The sequence below is a fragment of the Poecilia latipinna genome, unplaced genomic scaffold, assembly GCF_001443285.1.
Source record: "Poecilia latipinna isolate Pla-1442-1.1 unplaced genomic scaffold, P_latipinna-1.0 Scaffold71, whole genome shotgun sequence".
Taxonomy (NCBI): Eukaryota; Metazoa; Chordata; class Actinopteri; order Cyprinodontiformes; family Poeciliidae; genus Poecilia; species Poecilia latipinna.
The window spans coordinates 562,623-583,766 of record NW_015112687.1 but is presented as its reverse complement, the minus strand read 5'-3'; the positions used below and the strand labels follow the sequence as shown (position 1 = coordinate 583,766).

Genomic DNA, 21,144 nt, shown 5'->3' with positions numbered 1-21,144 from the left:
CTCAATTTTTTTGGGGGGTTCTGGGGTTTAAGATGTTATTATGAAAAAAAAAAAAAAAAAAAATATATATATATATATATATATATATATATATATATATATATATATATATATATATATATATATATATATATATATATATATATATATATCGCTAAAACATGTGCAAACCGGCGCAGGCTGCAACCTGCAAATCGTTTCATGTCGACAATTGCATAATCTATATGAAGGGCTAAAAGAGGACGGTGTGTTTCGAGCTGCAGCGCGGCGCTTCAGGACAATAGGGTCGGGGTTTTTTTCTCTTTTTTTTTCTTTCTTTCCTTTACCCCCTTCTCTTACTTTCCCCTTTGGTGGTCAGAGACCCAAAAACCCAGAGCAGGGATAACCGATATGATTCGCCCTGGATGGAGTCGTCTCTCAGAGTGACAACCGGTGATTTCCTTTGTTTCTGTATCCATCTCCTCTCCGTAACAGCGAGTGTATTCAACGCAGTTAACATATGTGCTATGCCTGCGCCTCTCTATTCCCAGTTCTGTCAATTTTTTGCCCTTCAGTTGGAATAGAAGGAGCTTTTTCCCGGCTTAGATGCGTTCAGGGTCTTAAGCACGTACAGTCAGTACTGACTTCAATGGAATTTGGTTGGTGTTGAACGCGAATTGTGCGAATTTCAGCGTATGACGTTAGATACGAACATGTCTTTATAATATTCACTAAATGTGACAGGTACTAGAGCCTTTGCATTGCTTCCCCCTCGTTCTACGTCCTTCTGATGACATATGGGGAAAAACAGTGTTAAGGTTTTACTAAATGTCACTGATTGCACAGCTCTTCACATCAAAGCCAAAATGCAGCATTCGCTCCCCTCCAGCATCCCTCCCTCCATCACTGTATGCGAGGGAGTGCGCGGACGTGTGCGTGTGCGCATGCTCAGAACGATCCTGTATTAGTGTGAGCGTTGCTTCACAAGTGTTCCCTTTTTTTTTTTTCCCTCCAATAGTGCAATGTTGCATAACTGTTCGCAGTCCAGCGCCAGATTAGGGACTTCGCAGCACACGCTGAGGCTGAGTTGTCCGAGCCGCCGTAGAGCCGCATCCCGTCCTACATATTCTCACACGAACTGGGATAGTCGGAGAAAAATGTCCCTTCTGGTTTCAAGGACGCAGGTTAGGCGATGAAGAGGGGACTCTGGGTAATATAGAGAAACATCTGTTTGGCTAGTGCCGTCCCCACCTGCCGCCCCCCCCCCTCTCTGTCTCTCTCCGCCCGTCATCCCAATCCTCTTCTGCTGAAAGCAGATTCCTCATTTGTTTGGCTGGAGCATCGTTAATCCCAAAGTCAGATTGGGGGGTGAGGGTGGAGGGAGGGGGGCACCGGACGGGGCTGACGATCAGTCCCATTTAGCAGGTGTCAGTGCGCACGGTTCGGTCTCTGCGTCTCCGTTCCTTTGCACGTCAAAAAAAAAAAAAAAAACAAAAAAAGAGGATCCCCAGGTTGCGCCCCCGTTTTGAGATTTGCGGCATTTTCTAGGAACGTGCAGAAAAGCGAATTCTTTGAACGTTTTTTTTTTTTTTTTGGGGGGGGGGGTACTTTTCCTGTTTCTAAGTTGATAATGTGGAATACTTACACTTCCTTTTTGAGGCTCATGGCGCATTTTGTTTTTGTTTTGTTTTGTTTTGTTTTTGTCTTCACCCCCGTAGGTTACATTATGGAATAATGGAGGACATCTATGCTGTCTGCTGCTTTGGACACTACATACGGAGTCATTTGCTTCATCTGCAAAAGCTGCCTGGGACGGTTAATAATTTTCCTTCAAAGCTGTCTTATTTGCCTTGTAACCTCACCTACTTAGGTAAATGTATGAATATTAGCAGATGTTTGCTAAAAGAAGAAGAAGAAAAGAGCTTTCCTTCCCTGTTTTCGGTATGCAGGCCAGGGCGGCTGCAGAATAATAAGGTTACAGGCGCAATAAGAGGTTTCTTCCAGTTGTCTGTGTTTTTCCTGAAACAGAATGACAGCACTCGTATGTTTCTGTGCAAATCTCTCTCCGAGCAGCGGGTTGCGTCTCTCCGTGTTCACAGCGGACCTTGATTTAATGTCTTACAATTAAGGCACGCGGTGAATGCCAAGAGATGATCCTCCTCTCTTCGAAAAGACATCACGGACATCATGAAATCATTGAACTGTATATATATTTATATTTTTTAAGTTTATAATGTATGTACTGCCTGTGTTTTTTAACAATAAAGTGATTGCGAGGAAGTTCTGGTTCCATCTGAGCATACATGGTCCTAGTGTGTGTGTGTGTGTGTGTGTGTGTGTGTGTGTCCAATAGAGCAATAGGAGCTTTCCATCCCAACACAGGCTGCCAGGAGCGCTGTCCACCTTCTGTGGTGCTGAAATCTGCAGCCTTTTGTTTCACTCGCCTGCAGCCGGCGTGGAAGCGGAAATCGTGCAGTGCGGGATTCAGACTGCGCAAAGTCTACACACATCGGCGTTCGTTCGCATGCAACCTTCTGTGCTTTGTTTTATTTGAGCAAGTCAGATTATAACAAAATGCGCAAACATGAGGACAGCAGGGGTGAACACGTTCCCAGCTCAAATTTGTGATATAATGCACCAGCATTTACAAAGTAAATTTAAATGCTGGTCCAGTCCTTTTCTTAGAAATGCAATTATTTTACGTCTTTTTCTCATCATTTTTCGCCCTGTAATATGTCCCTAAAATCCAGGTGCATCAAAGCAGTAAGAAACCCGCTGTGTATATACAGGGAGCGTACTTGAGCAGAGCTGCTTAAGACCAATGTCACATTAAATTAATATCAAAAGGTCGGAAAATGTGGCCCCGACTACATCTTCTACCACAGCAGGCGGCTGGCAGATATCTAAATATCAGGAAATATAATTCTGCATGAATTCGACCAATTTGTTACAGTTTCAATTCGGAGTGCTTTGACAGCACCAAATCATTTCACGAGTCTGTGAAATTGTGTCATCTGATAAATGACTGGAGGTTGGATGGATGGATAGATGAAACATCCATTCATGCATTTTTAAGAAGCCGTTTTCTTAAAATGTGTTCAAAATAAGCACTCAGTACTCGTTTTATGTTCAAAAACACTTTAAATTTAAGGTCATTTCCCACCGAATAGGCTGGAAGAAATGTTGTGACAAAGAAACAGCATGCTGTTGTGTCTCTGTAGGAAGCCATAACCATCATCTGCATCGTTTCTTTTAAACGGCAGTTGTTAGGAGCCAAAGAAAAAAAGAGCGCCTCCTATGTTTGCCATATCATGATTATTCCACCTTGCCCCCTGTCGCAAACACGATTCAAATCCAAACTCAACAGCATGAGAGTCTGGCCTCTGCTGATAGCAAGAAGGGGGAAAAAATCTTTAAGTTGAATGAAATCCATAAAGCTGCCACCGAACATGTTCATGGATGTGCTGCTCCCCCTGGAGAGCCGTCTGGCTCCATCTCCTGTCTTCTTATGGAGGCTCTCCTGCCCTCTTGTGGTAGAAATCAGAAATATTGTCAAGCGTTCAGCCATATACTCGGCTTTTATAGATATATATCACAACAAATGTCACCTTGAGACACTTTACAAGTCAAGAATAACTAATTAATATCACGTTTTATAGAAACATATAGCTAAATTAAAAGTCCTACATTTAATATTTTATATGGCCTTTATCATAATAATAGTAATTATTTTATTTATTTAGTTTAGCATTTTAGCTGATTATTGAGTGCTCTATGCAGCTTTTTTCATGTTTTAATTTATGCAGGGACACTTTAAGATTGCATAAAAAATTAAAAATCTAAAATATGACAGAGTGAAAAACAAGAGTGCAACCTGGTTTGATAGCATGTCTGTTTTTTCTCAGGAAGAGAATTGTTTTTTGTTTTTTTTGTTTTTTTTAACTTTGAATAGTTCAGTTCAATTCTCATGTCATTGTATAATAAACAGCAAATTAATATAAATTGCCTAATCATAGCAGAAGTTCTGGATTTTCCCATCTGTACACAGAAAGCTGCAACTGTTCTGCTTTTAGATGTGGAACCGTTCGCATGATGGCAGCAGTTAAAAACCTCCATAAGGAAAATGTAAAGAGTCTCTGAGCGTGTTCACTGCTCCTGCAGCGGCTCTGAGGCAGACTCCCTCTCTGTGCCCTGCAGAGGACCTCTTATCTGCTATTTTGCAGCCAGAGCAGCATAAAGAGATTGTGTCAGTGCAATCTCAACCACACCTCTGTAGAACGTGGTGAAGAGCTACAAGCGTTGTTTGTTTCCTCAGATAGATACGATGAAGTGGCCGGTTCTCTGTCCAGGTAAGATCAGCAGAGATCTTCACTCTGAGGTTTAATGCCACCCACTCTCTGTCTCAGTTGCAACGTAATCCACACAAAAGATGAAGAAAATCAGCTGAATGAACTGTTGGAAATCACACAATAATCATTTGAACCAACTACAGTAACATTAAATGTAATAAGCTTTCTTGTCTTTGCTGACGTGTTGCCCCAGGATGACGCTGCCACCACCATGTTTCACAGAGACCCCCTACAATGCTTTGTTTCAAACTCCAGGACGTCTCTAGCTTCCTTTATCAGAATTATCTGTGCAGGACTAAAACCTTTCCAATCAACAGATTCTCCATCCTGAGTTGTGAATCTTTGAAGCTCTGCCCGAGTTACCATGGGTGTCTTGGCTTTTTTTTCTTCTGATCAATACTCTCCTTATCCTGAGGTTTTATGTTTGCAGCAGAGTTCTCCGCAACTTTCATTCCAGTTGCTGTTCCTTGGTCTCCACCGTTGTTCGTAATGCTCTTTAAAAACCTCGTAGGCCTTCAGAGAACAGCTTCATTTATACTGAGAGTAAGTTAAACAGCTCCTAATCCACCGTGTTTGTATTCTGACCTTTCATTTTTATTGTTTATTTTTGCTTTTTAGGTATTGCAATTTTCCGTTCTCCAAGATACAAATTTGATCTGTACTCAGCTAGAATATTAGATCACACAATCAAGAGGGGTGGCCAAAAAACCCCCCAAAAAAACAAAAAACAAAAAGGAAAGGTCAAAAATCCTAAAATCACAAGATTGAAGAGAAAGGCTGGAATGCAGACAGACGCCGAGACAAAGTAGCAAAGACGGGAGAAAACCTGAAAGCTTAAATACAAGACAGGCGATTATTGTGATGTAGAACAGTTTTGAGAGTGTTCAGAAACAAAATGGACACAGAACTTTCCAAAATCAATTTAATACCTACTGATTATGACATCCATCAGTTTTGAACTTTGGTTCATTTCTCAAATACCTCATATATTGTTCTCATGTTATATTTGCCTCCATGTTTTTTAAAGAAGGATCATAATTTGTGCACAAAATTCTTTGGCAAACGCAGTTGTGTCTCTGGTGGATGACTCACAGGAGGCAAAAAGCAGCCCCCCCCCCCCTCTTCTTTTCTTGCCCACATCATTCCTGTTTCACAATATGTAGCTGCCAGGGCGTCAAACAAGGATGAGGAAAAAATCTGTGGCATATTCACAATGGTTTCAATTGGCAGGGGTCAGTCGTAATCACTGCTAAAGGTACCTTGCATGTGTGTGCAGAAACATGCCATGGTAACAAGACGCGGTACCTTGTTAGGATGTGGAGACAGATTTTGTCCTTTAATGCATTTCACCGAGCATCTACAAATGGCTTCTTGGGGAGAGTAATTGCAAAATTGTCTCTTAGCGTGCCGGTGGAACATGTAAGGAGAAGGAAGAATGTTTAAAGAGTCGGTCGCATTGAACGAGCGCGCTGTGGGGATCGCAGGGGCTACGGAGAACGTCGGCGACGCCTGCGGAGATCAGGTGAGACTGATGTGAAATTAAAACTATGGAGCTGTCCAAAGTCCTGAACATTCAGAAAAATCACGCCGTTCCTTTGAAACACAAACTAATTATCCTGTCAGAGAGTGAGGTTTGAGTGCTAAAGGGACAACTTGGACGTTTTTCAGTGCACAGCAAGTTGAAAACTTTGAGCATTTCTTTCTTATTTTGTCATATTACAAAATAATGTGACAAAAAATTAAGTACTGAATAATGTATTTTATTTGGGATTTTGAGTGATGCCCTTAAATGAAGTCCAGTTCAGTCAATTGGCTGCAGAATTCACCTAATAAGAATAAAACTCCATCTTTTGTAGTAAAAACAGCTACTCGGTCAGACATAGGAAGGTTGTTAATAAAACGTTTGGGGAACATACGTAATCCCAAAGAGCAAGTAACACAACAGACAGATCAGGGACAGAGCATGGGACAGGTTTGAAGCGTGACTGAATCATCAAGCAGCACGCCAAACTCTGAACGCATCATAAAGCGCCGTTAGATTCATCTGAAAACAGAGAGTTTTCAGCAGTTTGCACTGCTGTGAACCTTCCAAGACATTTCCATCAATCCAGGCTAGTACAGAAGAGAAATAATCATCCACCTGGACACGCCGATGTCCTCAGTGGAGCATGTTGGTGGCAGCGTTATGGTGTGGGGATGCTTTTCTTCAGCAGGGACAAGGATGTCGGTCAGAGTTGATGAGAAAATGAAAAAAACAAATGGGAAGAAAAAACTCAGTAGCAGCTGCGTAACACTTGACGCTGCAGGAGAAGCAGCCCAGCAACCCTCAGCCTACAGCACAAAAGAAGTATTATTTTCTTTCCACATCACGATTGTGAACTCTTTGGATTTTTTTCTATTACAAACAGTCTCAATAAAACCCAACAAAGGTTGTGGTTAAAACATGACATGAATCTGAAATGGGTTTAAATTGCTTTGAAAGGCACTTTAAATATGACGAGTGTCTTCATCATAGGAGGTGCAAAAACAGGAACATTGTAGTTTTATATAGGAGACATATTTCTATATTTTGTATAATGGTGGATTTAGAGTTTCCAACCACTTGGGAATAGATTTGTCAACTTTTTAACATCACAATGCTTAAGATTTTACAGCTTTGCTCTCTGCAAGAAAACTGAATTTATTATTATTATTATTATTATTAATTATTATTATTATTATTATTTTAACTCTGAGGCTTTAGTGCAAAATAAAACCTGGTTTTGACATTTCATATTCAAGGCCACCTTTCTGTGAGTAGATGCTAGCAGTACACTTCCAATATAAATAAAAAATCTGCAACTTCTGGAATAGGAAATACAACCTTTTTTTTGTTGTTGTTGCTCACATTGACTTTTATTTAATTGCCAGCAGTATAAATCCAAGACATTTTATTTGCCTGGTTACCTGGGCTGCTGTTGTGGCTCAGGGATGCCAAAGTGGAGGTAGTTACTCCATCTTCTCCATCACATACCAAGTTGTCCTATGGCAACACTGCCCCCTTTCTGCAACTCAAACAAGGGAAAAGTGTGACTGGAATAATAAAAGTGCTCCAAATGGTGAGTGTGACCAGGGGAAGGGCTGCAGTGAACGCACCATAGTTTGTCATGTTACGACCACAAACTTTAATGTGGTTTAGTGGGATTTTATGTTGCAGACCAAATCAAAGTAGTATAAAAAAAAAAAACACAGTGAAAGGAAATCAAATGGTTTCCAAATTGTTTCACAAATACAAATATGAAAAGTGCATTTGTATTCAGGATATTGACTTTGTGCTAAACTTCTCTTTGCCTGAAATAATCGCCCGGTCTTCTTCGTCAAACGGCTCAGGCTCAGTCAGATGGGATTGTTTGGTGGATGTCAATTTTCCAAACACATCCAGAATCATGTGAAGGCATCACTGTACATAAATAATTACTACATTTTAGTAATATATATGCAATATATAAATACATATATATCCAATTTGCTTTGAATAGTACAAGTTTGGTCTTTTTTGTTAATTTGTAATTAATCCAGTCTCCTACTTTTTTTGTTCTTTAACGAATCAGTTTTGCAAAAAGCAGTTTACCAAAACTCCACAAGTTTGTCATTTTTTATTACTTTAAGCAACAACTCAGTCGCAAACATCCCTTTCAATAAAAAAAATTAAATAAAATTATTTTGTCATTTGTGGCTCAGAAAACAGGTTTCTCTTTATTATTTTTTTAATCTCCAAAGCATAAGTTATCTATTTATTTTAAATATATAGATTGAGTAAATAAATAGATATTTCTTTCCTTTTATTTCCCCTTCTCCTGTGTTTTTTTTTTTTTTTTTGCTGCTTTTTGCACTGATGGAAGCATCAGGAGGTGTGCGCTGAATAAAAGATCATCGCTCTTCTTTAGCAGATGTGATTTACGATTTCATCCAGAAGATGGCAGAATAAGCACAATTAATTTCCACTGAGCTGCTTTAAAAACAAACTGGTGGAGGTTCAGGACAATTGACTTTAAATAAATAAATAAATAAATAAATAAATAAATAAATAAATAAATAAATAAAATTAAAAATTGATAATTAATAAAGAAAAACGTATCATTGACACTTCTTCTTAAACGTGAAAGTGAAAGAAAAAACAAATTCGCCGAAAAATCAGACAGCAAGTCTAATTTACATTTTCTTTCTTTTCCGAACAAATCATAGAAGAAAAACAGCTTTGTGTTTGGCTTCGATCCGCTGAAGTAACTTATTTTTTATATGTTTTAAAAGTTTTATTCAGGCCATTTCATGAAGAGGATGGTGCCTGAAAACTGCTTTAAAGTCTTGTATAGACGCACGCTCGCAGGATGCGCTGGTGCGCACGATGTGGTGTTTGTTCCAGTTTAAACCGCGTTAATTAAAACGTTAACCTGATTGGGTGGAGAGTGAGGGGGAGGGAGGCTGTCTCAGCCCCAATAGGCGAATCCTTTTTAATAACCCGCCTCGAGATAATGATGTAAAAAGACTGAAGCGTCTTGTGCGTAACGAGGATGATGGTGGTGATCCGCCGAAGGTGAATCCAGCACAGATAGAGATAGTGAGAGAGAGAGACAGAGAGAGAGAGCGAGAGAGAGAGACAGAGAGAGAGAGCGAGAGAGAGAGAGAGAGAGAGAGAGAGACTTTTTACACAAGTCTCTTCTTCATCACCGCACCTCAGCTGACAAGAGAAGCCCCAAACTTCGCCGTTGACGCGCAAACAGAGGGAGAAACTCACTGAGAGGCGTCAGGAGTTCCCGGAACCCACCAGGCCATGGACCGGAGGATGAACCTGAACGGCGGCGCGGCAGGGGACATTTTTCACAAAACTCTCAGCGCCGTGTCCGGCAAAAAGATGGACCCGTTCAGAGCGTCTGCCGGCATGGAGCTGCCGCCCAGAGACCGCCAGTCTCCAATTAGCTGCTTTGACCAAGTCGATCCTGACCCGATCCAGCCCGGTGGACTGGCTGGAAGCAGAGGGGGCACTTTGGGTCTGCCGACCGGATCTTTGTGCGTCAAGTACGGGGAGAGCGCCAACAGGACCTCGGCGGCGGAAAGCAGCGGCGGAGAGCAGAGCCCCGACGACGACAGCGACGGGCGGTGCGACATGGTCCTCCTGACGGACGTGCGGACAGCAGCCGGGGGCAAAGCTGAAGGAGGAGGTAAGAAAACCAAAGAGCAGAAAATGCTGCGGCTCAACATCAACGCCAGGGAGAGACGGCGGATGCACGACCTGAACGACGCGCTGGATGAGCTCCGGGCGGTCATCCCCTACGCGCACAGCCCGTCGGTGCGCAAACTCTCCAAAATCGCCACCCTGCTGCTCGCCAAGAACTACATCCTCATGCAGGCGCAGGCGCTGGAGGAGATGAGGAGGCTGGTGGCGTACCTTAACCAGGGCCAGGCCATCTCCGCGGCTTCCATACCGGCCACCACCGCGCTGGCAGCTCCTCCACCCGGCCTGGGTGCGTACGAGCAACCGCCCGGATACCCGTTTCCCGCCGGGGTGGCTGCGCCCTCCTGCCCGGACAAATGCGCCCTATTCAACAACGCCGCGTCTAGCCTCTGCAAACAGTGCACTGACAAGCCTTAAAACTGACCACAGAGACTACAAAGAAGCACACAAGAAGGAGAAAAACCTGACAGAAGATCGAGTAGAGACAAAAATGAACATTTTATAATATTTACTAAACGCATTAAACCTCGCTTCTGTTTTTTTTTTTCTCTGTTCGAACAACACTTGATTGTGTACATAAATCATCTTTAAAGTGCTGGTGTGAATGAAGGCCGAACAGAAGCTGAATTAAAGGCCTGTTGCTCCGTGATGGACCCTCTGTGGAGATTTCTGGGTGACCTGACAACCTGCGCGACTTTTTTTTTTTATTTATTTTTTTATCCGGAGCGCAACAGCACCGACCTCACTCTGCTGCTTTCTCATGCGTTTACTTTGACTACTATATCAAAGGCCCAGTTTTCAAAAGAACCTTCCAAGTGAATGTTTTGGACGAGGAGAGTTAAATAAAAAAAAGAAAGAAAGAAAACAAGTGAACCACTCGGTTAGGTACTTATTTAGTTGCGAAAGCTTTACTTTCAACTCAGCGAATTTAAAAAAAAAAAAAAATCTGAAAAAGTAGAAAAGCATACATTTAGGTCTACAAGGTGGTTTTATGTGTCTTTTGTAATTTATTAATTTGGGATATTTATGGTATTTATGCTTGCATTGCACATTGTCGTCTAAGTTGATGTGTTTTCTGCATTTTTTCATGATTTTTCGTTCTGATGAATCGCGCTGTCAGGTCAAGGCTTTGGTTTATCGCTGTAGATACTTTGGTTTGTTATAAGATCAAAGGGGGCCGTTTGTATGTATTTGAGTGTGGAAAAGCTTTATTAAAATATTTTGAACAACATCAGAAACATACATATCTGGTTATTTATCCAAGGCAGTCAGTGCAACTCGAAGCAGAGAAAGGTGCTTTTAAAGTGTTTGAACGTTGTGCGCATTGATGTGTCACATTTCACGGTTTAGTCGTTTCGCTTTAATTCTGTACAGTTCACAACAAATCCCACCTTTATAAGACAAAACGTTTTAATTCATATCGAGCTCTGTCAATCAGACAAATTCAGATTTCAGCGCGTTTGTTACACATTCAGGTAGTTTCTGTGCGTAAATAATCTCTAATTTCTCAAGTTTCTTGGCTCTCGTCAGGTGTCAATAATTTTCCACTCCATCAAAACTGCTTCCTTCCTCCCCCCCAGCTGATTTGCGCCAAATCCTTGGAGAGAATACCTGAATAGTGATGGCTGAAAACAGATCAATCATTCTTAAAAAGGGAGATCCAATTGCAGTTAAATTAATAATATTAGATCGACTTGCATTACGATGCGTAAGAGAATGTTAATGAAAAAAAAAAAAACAGGTGATGAGAGTTGTCGCTGTAATACCTGCCTGCAGATAATCAAACCCCTCGTTTAAGGGCGATTACACCCTCACGATGTGATTAAGACATGTAATTACGCCGCTGTTCAATCATTGTCGCAGTTTTGCGTCTTTAATGAGAACGCAGCTGCAGTCGCAGCGACTTTGGCCCTTTGGCCCTCCTTTTATTTTAAAGGCCAAACGACACAATATTTCCCTAAAGTGCTGGTTATAAACATTATGGGAATTATTTCAATAGGAATCATTAAACAGTTGAGATCAGGCTTAAAAAAAAAAAACAATATAAGACAGTTTATAGTTTCTTATAAAAAAAATGTACTAAATGGAAACAATTATCCAGCAGATCCACAGCTCTGTTTTCATGATCAATCAACCTACTCAGGACATCAGTAATGTACAGCTATGACTGATTTGCTGTCAACTCAAGAAGCTTATTTTGGCTTTAAAATCTTACTGTAACTCCTGCTCCACTTCCATTACTGAGGAAGCCACGTAAAGCTACAGAAACAAACTGATTAGTTAGTGAACTCGCTGAGAGGATAGTCTCACTGTGAAAACACTATGAAAGTTGATGTACTGCACTTTGTTTTAACACAGAAGAGCTGTTAAGGAACACAGTAGTTTTTCTGTGAACAAAGCAAAAGTTGTTTACAACACAATGATATCTAAGTGAGATCTATGTTTGAAATATAATTTCTGAAAAATTGTCTTATCTGCAAAACAAACAAAAAAAACATATTTTACAATCCCTTTCTTCAGATTTTATGATTTGTTCTTAAGTATAATGTTTACTTCCTTTTTGTAAAACCATAATTTAGTTCAAACATGTATTGGCTAATTTACAGCTTCATAGTCTGCAAGATTTTTTTTTAAATGTTAAAAACTTTTTTGCTCATAATCTCTTTTCTACAAACAGAAAATATTGAAGTTTGGCAACTCCAATAGTTTCCCTTGAAGCGATCAAACTTTATGTAACCTTTAAAAGCAGACGGTGATAACTTTTTGTTGAATTTTGATTGGGAATTTTACCAACACAGAAGATGCATCCCAGGGTATATGCCTAAACTTTAAGCTTATGCTTAAAACTTCAGTACATTCCACTACATGTTTTTAGTTTCTCTGACTTTACTATCATGTGTCAAGCAAAAGGAACATTTTACGATTATCATTTCTTTTTACACCACAGGCAGCCCAATTTCCAATTAAAAATATAATAACTTTTGAGCATTTCTTTTCAGGAAATGACAAATAGTCCAGAAAATGTTTTTAGAAGTCAAATTATGTTAATTAAAAAAAAAAAAGATGTAAATTTTCAATTTTGTCACTTTTGAAACAACCCAAGTTCTCATCCTAATTTCCAGTTACAGCTTTGATGGGTGTTGTTCCATCCATCCATCCATCCATCCATCCATTTCCTCAAATACTTCTCATCAAAAATTATCTTTACCCATCTCTGTAATTATAGGGGAAAATAAACAAACAAACATTATTGGCATTACAGCAATCAAATCATTCTGATAATTCCTGACCAGCTTTCGGATGCTTCCACTGAAATTTTTAGTGTTTTTCATTGATGTTGAGCTCCAAAATCTTTGAGGTGAGAAGATCTCTTTGCCATCCCTGTGGAGGGAGGAACAGATTAGGACAATCTTTTGCTCCCTTCACAGATTCATGTTGGGACTCCAAAACATTGACATTACATATAGTGAGAGGAAACATCTTCGTAAAAGTACTTAAGACTTACATCTGCCAGTTGCATGAACAATATGGGGGATTGTGGACAGGAAACACTATAGGATTTCCTCCTAGGATGTAAAAGTCATGAAACATTTGAAGTCATTTTTTTCAGTTTTGAAAATTTATGGAGCTTTGGTGTAAAATTAATTCTCATTTTTTATATATATATCTTAAGCAGAGCTAAAAAATAAAACAAAAGTCATTCAGGCATTTTGTCGAAGCAGAGAATGCATGCATTTCCAGCCTCAGTTTGGGATCTAGATGAGCGTTTGATGCCTCAGATCCCCACCGGACGGTTCTTGGATCAAGAGTGGAAGCAACTCCAGTTGCAGGACTTCATCAAGATGTTTATTGCGTTTCATTTTTTTTCCTCCCCCTCCTGCTGTGTAGAAACTGAGACTTCACAAAAACCATTAATTATGCAATATGCATTAATGCACAAATGAGTAAAGCATTTAACCCATACTAATACTCGCATTAGGCCACAGGGAGGAAATTCCCCAGGGGTGAGAAAGAGCCATATGTGTGGAGAAACAGACCCCAACCTTTACCAGCACAACAAAATATGTGCAAAGGTAGAGAGTCCAGAAGTCTGAGACTCTGTATCAAACTACGAGTCACGTAGCTGGTGCTTTGGATGTCCACATGATGACCCCTGACATGTTGTTAGGAGGTGGTCTTGGAAAAAGTAAAATTAAAAGTTTTTTTTTTTTTTTAGTTTTATTTCACAGCAACCAGAAGAAAAACATTGCTTTAAATCACAAGCCTATTAAAGATGAATCTGTAATAAAGGCTTTTAAAACCAGAAGCCAAGACTCATGAATAGAAATAGAAGATAAAAAAAAACAAAAAAAACACCCGCTTAATAAACAAGAAAACGTCCAATTTACCATATCACACTCCAGCAGGGCGTCCACTTCATAACAGGGCTGCCGTACATGCTAAGGACGGCGAACATTAAAGTCAAAATATACATAAACAGGCAGAATTGAATATCATATCAGTAACAAGCGAAGCCACGCCAGCGGACTCATCCGCGCTGTGTCATGCAGTAGATATATGTGCCGCACCGGCCGAGGCACCAAATCAACCTCTGGGTGGTAATTCATTGTTGTCAGGCCACTCGTAGCACGGCATAATGTTGCCTTGTTGTTGTGCACACACAATGCTCGCTAATAAATCTGCAGCTGAGGGGGTCAAACTAAAACCTTTTTAATGTAGTTAGACCTCCATTTTTTGGGACGTTCTGGACCACAGACCTCTTCTGTTATTATGAAGAGATTGGCTTCTAAACTGGATCTTTGGAGTACTTTTTTTATGTTTTTAGCTTTTAGCAGGTCTATAATTGAGACTCCACTGGGAAATATTTCTCACATCACAATTACTGGGCAAAGAAAAACCTAACAGCAGCCACACTATCGCCAAATGTAAACGTCAGTAGTTTTACATGACTAAGAATCATTCAAATGATTCAAACCAAATAATGTAAGAAGTATGGGAGTTTTTTTTGTTTTGTTTTTTAAATAAAGTAAATCATAAAGTAGTGCCGTGATAATTGTTAGCAGTTCTCACTGTAAGCTGGCCTGTTTATCAACACAGAGTGAGTGGAATATTTTACTCCAGTTTGTGTGTTAACAAAAACCACATCTGCGATTTGTACTTATTGTATTTATTGGTTAATCATTTAAATTTATTTTGCAGAAAATATACTGATCTACAAAATACACATTCAGGCCAAATTCCCTAAGAAATCAATGGCATATTCTGTCCATATATTTTGCCCAGATGCACCAGTCAGCCTCGTTCGGACCGAGCTGACCACTTTTGATTTTGACCAATTGAGATTTTTTTTTTTAAAGGACTATATAAAGGTATTCCAGGGTTATCCTCACTTTTGCAAAGCTTCTGTCTGTAATTTTCTTTTTTTTTTTTTAAATTAAACACATAAAAACAGCATTATGCTGCTTTAGAGACCGGAAAAGGCAGCAGTTGTAAACTATGATGCTTTTTGCGAATAGTGGGGTTGATTTTCAGAATTTCACATCCCGTTTGTCAATCAGAGCTGACAGAATGAAAACTGGGCATTTCTCATCCCTAGGTAATTGAGGTGAATCCCTATTCATAGTGTTTTCCTTACCGACACATGTGCTCCTAATTCTTCACACCAGATATTTTTTTTTAATCTCACTAAAGATCCAGTAAACATATGGTGGTTCGCTTGGCACAGAAACTTCTAACAGAGGACAACAAATGACGTAATGAAGTGTGATTATCTTCTCATCTAGAGTCCCACCATTGAGTAACATCTCTAATATTCCAGATGCTGCCATATTAATCAGATTAGAAAACCCAATCCCCTAATCCCTGTTTACCGATGGCTCTGTTTTTGTGCCGTAATCTGATGTTCTTTTATTCCCCCCCCCCGATTAAACTTTGTGGACAAAGCGGAAAATGAAGCATCACAGGTTGTTTACTCCACAAGAAAAAAAAAAAGTAAAGATAAACAATTTGCCATGGAGCTGAGCAAACAGAAACAGGTGCAGTGACATTAAATGTTATTTTGCCAAAGAAGAAGAAATCTTTTACAAATGAGGAGGGGGAAATTTCTCTGATTTGCTTTGTTTGTAGGACTGACGCTGATTTTACAATCGTTTACTATTGTTTTTGATCCACGGAGCTCTTCACTTTTATTGGCACACCCACCTGGTGAAGGTTCGTGAGAAGACTTGAAATAAATTAAGATTTTATTAAAGCGGCATAATCTCATGCTGAAAAACAAGACACAGTCCTCTAACAGTGAGTTTTGGAGATTTGTAGAGATTTGCATGGATTTGAGACAAACCTGTGTTTTCCTCCAGCCTTGTTTGTCACACAGTTCCAGTTGTGTTAAACTGTTTAATTATGGCTCTGACTGCAGACATGGCCAAGTTAAGGTGTGCAGATTTAACGGTGCACTTTAAAAATTTAGCATTCGTAGTTCATGTGACTCATTCATTACAAACTGAGTGATATACTCGATACATTATTTTTTGTTTATTTTGATGAATACAGTTTATTTGGTTAGAGAAAAACTAATTATTACTGCAGACGGTTGACTTGACAGTTGTCAGTAAGACATTTGCTGACACTTTCCACAAAGAGGGGAAGTCAAATAAGAGATTTGCTAAAGAAGCTGACCATGTGTAGAATAAATAGTAATATATATAAGCATATATGCAAAAACAACAACGGTAGCAAAACCTTTGTTGAGAGAATTGTAAAACAAAGCCTATTCTTTTAACTTTATTTTTAACAAAACCTATTCTATTACAAAGTTGTTTCTTGACTAAATGTCAGGGCCTTAATTAACCGGAATGTTCTGTGGTCTTTCCCGTTTTGAATAACATCAAAGAGATACAAGCCTTTGTGTTACATGTTATTGAAAACCCAAAATGAAAGTCCTGAATTGCAATTAAAGCCCCATCAAATCTTACATTTACTTTGTAAGAATTGTTTGAGGTGCCAATAGTTCCAGCACCAGTGATTTTGTTAACAATTGGTGCCCTGAAGTCACATTTTCTTCCTACTGAACGCTGAAATTAAAGTTTTGATTTTTCAAGCACTTTCTGAGGAAGATGAACAAATAAATGAATATAAAATTTAAAAAGCCTATAAAGCTTATTTATAGGCTTTTTTTTGTTGTTTTTAATCAAAGAGGCCAACAAACGTGGAGGCTTCTGTGTCCTCAAAACCTCAAGGCTAAAAAGTAGCAGTGTGTACAAAGGCTGTAAAGTAGCCAAGACAGCTGTGATCTTTTCATTTGTGTGACCTTAACAATCAGATAATGTACTATGGTGTTTTTTCAGAGTAGCTATGACCAAGCAGCCACACTGCATCACAAGAGCAGGCAGAGGCAGCAAGAAGTGCAATGCCATAAATATAAAAGGGAAGTAAAAACCACACCGCGATTGGATCTCTCTGGATGTTTTTGTGCGTTTTGAGTCTGTGCTCCACCGTGGATCGCTCGTCCCGATCAAAATGCAGATCCTGACCCTCTCAAGGTTCATTAGAGTCAAGGCGATGTGGATTTCATCTGCTCTCTGTGATATTCATTAACTCTGGCTTCCACATTAAAATAAAGACTTGAGGATGACACAGTAACAGCAAGAATTACTCGCCGCTCGGTTCACCACTCACACACACACACACACACATGCGCACACGCACACGCACATGTCGTCTCCTTTGTTTCTTTCAAACGCACACTGCAGCTTTCAAGAAGACATCATCTAACACGGCCTCAGATTTTATGTTTCGACAAAGACGACATTTTAAATATCTTGTTCAGACAACAGTTCGTCACCTGATTGCTACGGGAGTGCTTTGACATGTATTGTTAAATGTAAACAAAAGCCTCAAAGAGAATCATGAGAGTACTTTAAAAATTTCTAGGGAATTCATAAGAATCTACATGTTGGATCTGAGCTCATGACGTGAAAAAAAAAAAGTATTATCCTCATCACTGTATTCAAAATCTGTCACGTTACTGGAGCATGAAAACCTTGCGTTAGTGCAACACTTGCTTGGCTGATCTTCCTGATGTGCGGAGCGCCTACTCGAGGCTTGGTGTATCTGTCTGAGCGGAGGTCTTTAACAGCCATGAATGCCAAAGCATGGGGGGGGGAGGGTTGGAGGGAGGCAGGGCAGGCCAAGCGTAACTGCGACGGCCCGATGTCCTTGGCTCCTCGGCGGCCTTCACCTCGCACTCCCTGCACAGTGAATTTTATGGCTAATTTCCGGCAATTTATCCTGGCACTTTCAGAAGAGACATTCCTGCGGGAATAATGTGCATAATTTGCATAAATCATCCTGATAGAATGCATATCAGCATGTTACCCCTCCACCCCCCATTTTTTTTTTTTTTTTTTTTTGGCTGATGCTCCAGCGTTTACTTTGTAATCAAAACTGACTTCTTTCTACCCACAAATACATGAGAGTCAGGAGGAAAGGGTTCTGAGTTTAAGTGAGTAATTAAGAAAGAATGAAATCCATAAAAAGTCTGATTTCTGCTTCTCAAGTGTTACATCTAAATTGTGAAAAACACAAACACAAATCAGTGCAGTTATTTAATTTCAAATTGGTTTGTAAACCATTTTAAAAGCATCCCTGTTGTGGGTTAAACAGCAGTGAGAAGTTAAAAACTGACTCAGATCTGTTTCTTTACAACGGGACTCAATCTGCTCTTTGTATGATATAAAATGATGCCCAGTAAAAATTTACATTTCATCTAAGATTTCCTCCTTTAAACTGATGAGCTGTGGTAATATTGTTGTAATTGATCAGGTAGGTCTGAAAGAAAAGAACAACGATGTTTAGTATCAGTTATTAAACCATTTGAAATTTTAGTGAAGTTTGATTTTTACTCAATCAACGTTAAATTTCATAAAATAAGCTAATTAAATTTAGAAAAAAAAGTTCTCCCTAAACATGCTGGTCAGAAATGAACTGAAGTAGTTTGTTCCTGATGGACTCCCCGTTCTAAACCTTTCCCCACGCGACACATGAGACTCGATCTGGAATAAGTGGAAGACAATTTAAAAGGATGAATGGATGTTTTTTCAGTCTGATTTTCTGACTAACATATTTTGCATTAATCTATCATCTCTCTAGCAGTTAAAAATTGTCACAAGTTTCCATATTAGAGGAAGAACATAGTTTGCATCCAGCTTTTGCTGACTAGCGCTCATGCTAAGCTAAGCTAGCTAGCAGGCTGAGCTTCTCAATCCCAAACCAGTCGTTGCAAATAAGTCACACATTTTAGCTGTTGGCTAACAAACATTTACACATCATCTTGTTAGACTGGATTTACTAAGTTCATATATAGCTTGAGCTAGTTTAGCAACATCGCTAATGCTATGGCCATTAGCAATGTCTTACCAAGCTAAGGTTGTCTACCTTGCAGTTTTGCAAAATTATTTACTTTCTCGTTATACTTTGCAAGTTTTCGTACACTTGTTGCAATTGTTTTTTCAAAAAGCTACTGACAACAAACCTACTGACTTTTACTGGTATTACTGGATTGATGAAAACACGTGTTGTTCTTATTGTCTCTTAACAAGCAACAGGTGCTGTGGTGGGAGGTAAATACGGAATTCTCATTAGCCACAAATAAATCAATAAATAAATACAATAAAAATATTTCATTTCTATCTTTTGGTTTTTTCCTGCCTTCCTTTTTGTTGTAAGTAGCACTGTGGTCTTGCAGCATGAAGGCCCTGGGTTTGAGATTACTTAGGGAATCTACATGTCACAGTGAAATGTCATTATGATGAATATTACATTTTTTGTAGAAATTCAATACAAACAACTTCAATGTAGTCAATTGGGTCTGACAAATTATTAAATATAATGATTCATTCCCTAAAGTTTACATGGCACTTTGTCAGATAAGTGTTTAAAAAGTTTACAATTAGTTCAGTAACGTTCATTTGGCCCAAGACAAACTGCTCATCATGCAGATGTTTTCTAACAAATTTAACTGACGAATGTCAAGAACTGTGTCTGAAGTACAACTTAACATAAAGCAGACTAGTTAGAACATGACTGAATAGAATAATTACATTGATATTATCTTAGAAAATTTGCATTAACACATTTTGTTCACTGAGTAAATTTTAATAACTGAAGTTTAACAATTGTATTTAAGCGCCTCTTAGGAGGTAAAAAAATAAAAAACAAGATATATACTAAGCAACACTTTGGTTAAACCAAAAATAAAATGTGTGTAGATTGTTATGACAGTTTTAGTGGGTGAATTTTAACAACAGTGCATAAGACAATAAAAAGGAGAGGTTTTGGACTTCACTGCATGGAGAGACAAAAGACATGTAGGCCAATGGGCATGCAATGCAACACAGCCTGCAAGCTGCAAAAAAGAGGAGGTGGGTCAGCTAATCGGAGCAGACACACAGACAAAACAGAGCTGCACGGGAAAAGCGCTGCACACTTTGCATGCACACAGTTTTGTGACTGATGAAATGAGAAGAAACGTGTATGTGTGTGTGCGTGTGTGTATGCTCTGAACATCCAAAGTACCAGCTTCAACCCAGAGAGTCTCAAATTCAAAGACTGTATCGCTGGTGACAACAGGACAGTCGTCTGCTGGCTGGACGTTAATCACAATAATACAGGGCAGGCCAATCATGACTCACTGATCAACTGCTTAATGACACGCCCGCCGTGGCCACTGTAACCAGCCTGCTGCTGAGGGATTCACAAACCAGGACTGGCTCGGATGTGTGTGTGGGGGGTGGATGGTGGTTATGAGGCTGGTGCACAGCCATCCAGATAATAATTACTCGATGACTGTGGTCACATTAGGGATCAGTCAAAGAAGATTAATTTCGACTGATAGCATTGGTCCTTCCTAAATGCAGATTTTCCTAATAAGAGTGAAATTGTGTCTCTGAGATGGTTGCAGACTGTGAGGTCAACTATATAGGGGTAAATCGTCCAATTACTTATCTGGAGTGACAATGTCTTCTTCTTCTTCTTCTTCTTCTTTACGTGAATCACACTGTAGCACGAATTTTACACACACACACACACACACACGTGTTTCTGCAAGTCCTCTGGTCTGGTGTATGTGTCTGTGTGTTTTGTGCGCAGAGGTTGTGTGCATTGGCACAAATGATGGCGTGTGTTTGTGAGTGGTACGGGTGGGCCTTTCGGTAAATACCCAGAGACCACAAGAATTACCCAGAGCAGAGAGGACAGCATCTGTTTGTGTGCTTGTGCCGAGCAAACAAGGCAATTTAGAGAACACCAAGGGAGCTGCTAATAAACACAACCTTATTCCCCGTTCTTCCTGCACCTGGCTCTGACTACTGCAGCACCGCAGTGGGGAAGCCTGCCTGTCTTGTACGTTTCTGCAACTGTCCGTCTATGTGATAGAGGTTGATAGTGGGCAAACAAAAAAAAAGGAAAAAACAAAGCATGCATTGGAAAAATGCGGCTCTGCTTTTTCTGTCCATTATGGAATATAACCTGGTCACTGGTAAAGAGGTAGAATTTTATTTAAGGAAAAAAAAAAATTTCTGATAGGAACTATCTGAAATTTTTTTTTTT

At 39.6% G+C, this 21,144-nt stretch overlaps 1 protein-coding gene across 1 annotated transcript in view; it reads left to right on the top strand.

Moving 5' to 3' along the window:
* bhlhe22 (basic helix-loop-helix family, member e22) overlaps nt 1–10,771 on the top strand; it is a 25,674-nt gene extending 14,903 nt beyond the window's left edge. The window contains exon 2 of the mRNA XM_015015681.1: nt 8,983–10,771. Coding sequence (XP_014871167.1) covers nt 9,139–9,957 — 819 coding nt within the window. The 5' untranslated portion in view covers nt 8,983–9,138 and the 3' untranslated portion in view covers nt 9,958–10,771. The remainder of the gene's footprint in view (nt 1–8,982) is intronic.
* The last annotated feature ends 10,373 nt before the right edge of the window (nt 10,772–21,144 follow it).